The 7,125-nt window shown below is 35.8% G+C and overlaps 1 protein-coding gene across 3 annotated transcripts in view; it reads left to right on the forward strand.

The window, feature by feature from the left end:
• Positions 1-7,125, forward strand: part of LOC107665902 (latent-transforming growth factor beta-binding protein 3-like) — a 56,986-nt gene that overhangs the window by 18,046 nt on the left and 31,815 nt on the right. For all 3 annotated transcript variants that reach the window (XM_016456967.1, XM_016456965.1, XM_016456966.1), the window contains exons 2-6: positions 3,084-3,232; positions 3,473-3,587; positions 4,112-4,278; positions 4,419-4,524; positions 5,418-5,504. In XM_016456967.1, the coding sequence (XP_016312453.1) occupies positions 3,084-3,232; positions 3,473-3,587; positions 4,112-4,278; positions 4,419-4,524; positions 5,418-5,504 (624 nt within the window). The remainder of the gene's footprint in view (positions 1-3,083; positions 3,233-3,472; positions 3,588-4,111; positions 4,279-4,418; positions 4,525-5,417; positions 5,505-7,125) is intronic.

The raw sequence follows: 7,125 nt of genomic DNA on the forward strand, positions 1-7,125 counted from the left end.
GCTGTAAAAGTACTTTTCAAGTGTCTGTACTTTATCAGTGTTTTTCTTTAGAAAACTTTTACTTCACAACATTCCAGAGCATAATATTGTACTTTTTACTGCACTATGCTTCTTATTAAATATAATTTAATACTTAATTACATTAGAAATCTAGTACTTCTAGTACTAATTCAAAGATTACTTGAGTACAAGAAAGTGCTACATTTGAAATGTTCTTAAGTATTAAAGGTAAAAAAAACAACAACTTTTATTTATGAAAAGCAGTAAAAAGTACAACATTGTGCTTCGGAATGTAGTGAAGTAAAAGTTTTCCAAAGAAAACGCTCTGATAAAGTACAGATACTTTTTAGATTTACTTAAGTAAAGGAAAAATACTTCACTCCTGTCCCCCTCTACACACACACACACACACACACACACACACACACACACACACACACACACACACACACACTGGGTCTGTTTAATCCATTAACAGGCTCTTTAGCTCAGACAAAGAGTAAGAAAGTATTTGACATTCCTCCGAAATCATAAGTACACAATATATTTTTTAGATTTCTAGAGCTTTTGTCAGTGTTCTGGCCTTTCTGAGATTAAAGTAAATATTTTATAAGCAAAACAAAGCTAGTCGAAGCAGATTTGGCAGATCAAACTGTAAGGCCCAGCTTGGAAGAACTCTCCCTGATTGCAATGACTCTCCCAACCTCTAGTTGGCACTAATTAGTAACACTCCCCATCATTTTGCTTACACTGGTTCTATGCAATAACACTCCTAGCCACTAGGTGGCCCTAGCTTCTGTTGATAGATAGCATCACTACTCATTAGGACTTGAATGCACCCAGCCGTGTGTCTTTACCCAATTAATGTTGGCCTATTTAAGCGTGCCCCATTTGTTCACCTGTGTTCAGTCTTGAGCCTACTACGCCTGTGTTTCCTCACCACCTAAGCTAGTTTATTGAGATTTTGGATTTTGCCTTTTGCTCGTCTTTTATTTTTTGCATTTTTCTATGGAAGCACGGCTCCCTTTTTTGTTGTACTTTTGAACTTGGACTTCTCCAGTAAAGCTTTTGTTCAGTTATCTAAGTCTCTCTGTTATTCTTCTGCCCTTGGACCCCTCTGTCGACTGTCATCCACTATAGCACAGTGGTAGAGGAGACAGCTCGGTTGCCTAGCGGGCCCGAGTTCGATTCCCGCCTCAGACACCCATCACACAAACTAAGATTTTGGGTGTAAGAGAGGGCAAGATATGCTACAAAAGCAACACATTCCCTGTGAACTAAATGCTGCTGGGGAAAGTCACATCTATGTGTGTGAGTTAGTGATGTAGTGAAGTCTAAAGCTGTATTTTCGAAACCTCTGTCTGTCTTGAGTACTGCAATTAACTCAGCAAGCACAGACACACTGAAGCATTCACACACACATACGCACAAATCTACTCACAGTTATGAATACATATGCACATCATAGGCAAAAACACAAGCTTCCACACAGAAAATCACTCACAGCCATATATCCACACCCACACAGGCTTTAAAGCTTCACGGTTCACATGCACATGCTTACAGAATGGCACTTTACATTCAGTATGTCTGCTATGATTACTGGACCATTAGAAAGGTAGGAAGAAAGCAATAAAGTAAGAAATAACCCTTTTTTTTTTTCTACTCATATGGCGGTTTGTTTTTGGTTTTGTTAGAAACGTGGTTGTTTGTGTCTGTCATATATATTTATCTTCTGGCTTGGTTTTGCTTCAAGTGTTCCCCTTCTCTCTCTAGCTTTCACTCTTTCTCTCATAAGCGCATTCTTATAAAGCCATCCTATTTTTATGTAAAGTAAGAATGGTGGTGGTGTGGGAGCTTGAATCAGTCTGAGGGTGTGTGGGTGGTAGTCATACGCACGCAGACAGACTCCGGCCAGCTGTAATTGTTTCCGTGTGTTGTCCTCATCAAGCTATAGGTGAGCCACAGTTTGCTACTGCCAGCCTGATCATATGTCTTTGTGCTCTTCAAAATGTCCCTTGCTTGTCTAGATTCAAGAATCTGGATTTTTTTTGTATTGTTTTGCACATCTGCTCTCAAGATCTTTGCAGTCCACTGACTTCATGCTTGTTGTTTAAAATGCTTTTAAATTGTTTATTTTTATGATTGTTTATAAATCATTTTCTTCCATATTCTTAATTTAGCAAGGGCTAAATATGAAAATACTTGTTTAAATATTAACATATTAAATAGTAAGTCTAAAACTAGGAACTTGATGTTACAATAAATATGTTTAAATATAAATTCTTGCTGATTATGGGCTAGAAGTCTAAATCTGCATGTGTGGTTACAGGAATTTAAATACAGATATTTAATGGATATTTGTTTTTATCATGTATTTTAGTTGAGATTAGATTTTGCTCATTTATTTTCTTGCTATTTAAAAGCATTGCTAGCACTATCTAGTACTACACTCCACTACAGCATAGATTTTTATTTTACAAAATAAATAAAACATTTTTTAGCATATAGGGTTTAACTTTTTTCCAAATTGTACATTTTAAAACTATAAAATCCATAATTTCGGGAACTATTACACTCTGCTCTGAGTTTTTTCCTGCTTGCTGTCATTATTGTCTTTTATGTTAAATCATCAACTATGATTTTATAATTTTTTTAATAAAACATTTTATTTGTCATCTCCTACCTTTCATTCAGCTGCCACCAAATATAGTCTTGAATAATGTATAGAGTAGCTCTTAACAGGTATGCTGAATCCACGTTTAAACCAGGTGTTGTGCTTTTGTGAAAAATAATAAAAAGCAGTCTGCAAAAGCCTCTGCCCTCAGAAAGAATTAGTATGTGCTTATTTTTGTAACTTTTTTTCTCAGTATTTTCACTCTTTAAATCACAGTGGATGATGTGGCTGTCATGTATTGAATCCTTCTATGTATGTTTATAACATTATATAGTTAATATGTAAACTATACAAGAAATAATAATAATAATATATAAACGACATGATATATAATAATAATTATAATATCTAAATATTCTCAAACCCGATATGTCATGTCTAATCTGTAATCTGTCTGTGTTTGCAGTGGTGTGTCCTCTAACCTGTATGAATGGAGGATTATGCAGTACCCGCACACACTGTCTCTGTCCACCAGGCTTCACCGGACGCCTCTGCCAGTTCCCACTTCGGACTCAAGCTTCTCGTGGCAACAAGCAGCCCATCTACACCCTGCAGGTGAGCATCTCCTTCACACCGTGTGTTCCACAGACTTAATTGTAAATGCATCCTTGGAAAAATTCAAATGTTGTTGTTTTTTTTTTTAGTTGTCATCTTGATTCCAAACAGACAAACGGATGGTTCAAAACCAGTTGTGATAGAGAGAATATACTAATTATGTCTGATAGCTCTTGAGGGTTTTGTTAGATCCTGTTGTTTTAGATTGATAATTGACTGAGAATAAATGACTTTCTCCAGGTGATGCCTGAGTCCCAGAGTCTGTTAGAGCTTGGTGGCACAGGTGGGCGGCAGCAGATGACACAGACACACTCTGTGTTCACTCTACAAGGCGCTGGACATCACTCTTCTGAAGGTATTTAGCGCACAGGACATTTTCACTTTTAATTTGACTGAACTGTGGTCTCATTTGCTTACATGCGTACACATGTAAAACCAATGTGAGAATATTTCCATGCAGAAATATCAATCAGTCTTATCAAAAGAATGACTAAAGCTCATTCTATTACATTCTGTGCTTCTGTAGCTCAGTCTGGAATGGTTAGCCTGTATAGGCATATGCACAGCTGGCTAATAAGTGATCCGAAACGTGACCATTTGCCATCTAGGTCAATATAAATGTGTCTTTACAGTGTTGTTATTGTATACTAATATACTATTGTATACTATTTTTAATTGAAATAAAGCTGAAATAAAATAAAATACTGAATGAAAACTTATCAAAACTTTTTTATAAAAAAAAAAGAAGTGAATTATTGCCTTGGAAACTACTTGAAATAAACATTAATTATTGAAATACACTTCATTATAATTAAAAAGTTATTTAAAAATAACTGTGTATTTCCTTCTTTTTGGGTCTCTATTCATTCATCTTTCCAGTGCAGGTCAATGTCCGTGTCGTTCACACGCCAGACACTTCAGTTGTCATCCATCCTCTCGACCAATCAGAGAACAAGCCTCACAGTACCAAGACTGTGACCCGCCTCCCTCCACAGACACATAAGCCCAAAGGGAGGTGCTTCCAGGAAACCACACCCAAACAGGCTGTGAGTGACAGAAGTAGATGAGATGATACAGAATATCTGATTTGTCTATGAATGTTTTTGTCTATGATATATATATATATATATATATATATATATTATAAAAAATAAAATACACTAATTCGTGCTCTCTCTTTTTGTAGTGTAGTAGTAATCCTCTCCCTGGTCTGACCAATCAGGAAGACTGCTGTGGCAGTGTGGGTAATTCCTGGGGCCAAAATAAATGTTACAAATGCCCATCACTACCTTGTAAGTTCAAATAATTTCTGTTATATAATGTAACTTTTCTTAGGGAGTTGCTTTTAACTGTTTCTGTCCAAGATCAAAGTGTGTGTCAAGCCAAAAACAACTCCTTCTCATTACTAATTCTTAAAAAGTAACAGTTCATGTCACAGCCCCACTGGTCAAGTCTGTTTTTACTTATAAATTCACCCTGTCTTAGCTTGACGAGTGGAATGTGTCATTGCAGCCTTGGAGTTAAGTTTCAATATGGGCTAGAAGAAAAATGCTTTTTTTCCACTCCTATTTTCTCTCTGTAACCCATTTGATGTCTCAGAGCTCAGTCAGACAGTGATCCTGGCCTGGTGAACGCTTCTGTGTGTGAGCGGATGTGTGTTAGTGTTTTCGTTCGAGTGTGTGTGAATGTCTGCGAGTGTCTTCGTGCCTCACCAACTTCATCGTATTTTCCAATGACACACCCTTTGCAGTAAAAGGAAACAAAAGTGAAGGCTGGAAAAAAGGATTAAAAAAATGTTGGCTTTGGCAAAAGCCTTTCTGGAAAGCCACTCTGTCTCTGTTCTCACATGTTCTTATACAGAAGAGAAAATATCAGCTTCAGAGAAATGTTCCCACTGCGGCCCTTTTCTCTCTTTCTCACACACACAGAAGTGAAGCACATCACACACAACACACCATGCTACCAGTTTCTCTCTGACTTAAATCCCCTCACAGACACTTCCTTCATCAGTTTTCTCAACGTCTTCCACCACTTTCATATTTAGCTTTGTTTTACATTCCCTTCATTGGTTTGATGTTTCATAGTTTCATGTTCTGGCTTAATCAAACAATCAAAGCAGCTAGCCTAGTACAAATGCTTTAGTAGTAGAAATGATTAATAATTTGTCTGAATTTCTCTCATTCAGATGCTGGGAAACACCAGACTATAGTAGAGGACTTTGGCTCCACATGCCCTCAGGGGTACAAGAGACTCAACAGCACTCACTGCCAAGGTAATGTGTATGTACATGCTGGATTGTGTGTGTTGTATAGGTTTTACAAACTGTAGATATGTTAAACATCCATAAGCATTAAATGAACACAAACTAGACGGCTGCCAAAACATTTTCTCTCATGCCGTTTAGAAGAAATATCACAGCCAGCCACAGGCAGAAAAATAGTTTATATTTCTATTTGCTACATAGCCAAATCAGAGTTTTTTTATATTTGAGATTTAATTTTAAGTTAAACTGGTTTAAGGGCACATGAGATTGTTAATTGAAACATATAGGAGACATATTTTATGTGCTATTTATTTCATAAATATATTTAAAAAAATACTGACAGGGAACAATTTTCCACATCCACAATAAAAATCTCTGAAACATCCGACAGTTTAAATATGAAAATATTATTGAGGATGAAATGGACTACTTGCACAACTACTTCCATGTTCTACTCAGTACGGCTCGGTCAGCATTTAGCGCACCTACATCCAGACCGCTTATGAGAAAGCAGATTATACTAGGTTTTAGGGGTGGAGATTTTTTTAAAACAATTAGTCATATTCTCTGCTTTAACATGAATTATTATCAACCTGCTGAAATATTCCTATGAATATATTTCTCTTCCAAATATGCATTCTGAATAGTGGTCGACCGATATTGTTTTTTTGACAGCCGATGCCGATATCTTGGAAAGCAGGGTGGCCGATGGCCGATATAAAGCCGATATAGTTTTATTTATTTTAATTAATATTTAAGAAATTTTAAATCATTTGAAAATGGATTAAAAAATAAATGTGTTAAATAAACATACTTATACTTTAGATGACAAAGTATTTTTCACAAATAAATATTTGCAGGATACAAATGCACACTTCACAAGATCTCACAACTGGAACCGAATAAGTTTGCAAGGTTTGTGAAATTAAATGTTCATTAGTCAATCAAAGATTTGTTTAAATTATATAAATGCGTATTTGCTGAATGCTGACGGAAAACAAGTAAGTATTATAATGTTTGCCTTTCTGTTACTAATAATATAAAAGCAATAGTTATGATACTTTTTGTATACATTTTAATTCCTTTGTTTAACTGTTCTATCTGATTATTAGACAGACTTCTATCCGTATTTAGACATAATATTTAGACAGCACCTCAAACGCATCGGCCAAACAGGAAAAATTATCGGCCGATGCCGATATTTAAAAACTGCCAAATATCCACTAATAAAAACTAAAATTCTAAAAAAGCTTTATTGTCATTCCAAAACATGGTAAATGGGTTGGAACGAAATTGAGTACTGAGGTCCAGTTAAAACCACTCAGATGCAGTCTGACACACACACAAACACACACACACACACACACACACACACACACACACATATAGACACTAGAACCTAAATATTAGCAGCATAGCAATATAAAGCAACGTAGCTTAGGCAAATTTAGTGCAAGTATTATATCTATGAAATGCATTATTATAAAGTGTCTTAGTGCACCATTGCACAGAAAAAAAGTTTCTAAAATAGTAGTTCAAAAGATAGGAGCAAAAAAAAAATCCCCTGCATGTATGAATTCTTTATACACACACGCACACACACACATATATACATATTTAGTTAATCCAT

This window comes from Sinocyclocheilus anshuiensis, unplaced genomic scaffold (assembly GCF_001515605.1).
Source record: "Sinocyclocheilus anshuiensis isolate Anshui unplaced genomic scaffold, SAMN03320099.WGS_v1.1 scaffold1112, whole genome shotgun sequence".
Taxonomy (NCBI): domain Eukaryota; kingdom Metazoa; phylum Chordata; class Actinopteri; order Cypriniformes; family Cyprinidae; genus Sinocyclocheilus; species Sinocyclocheilus anshuiensis.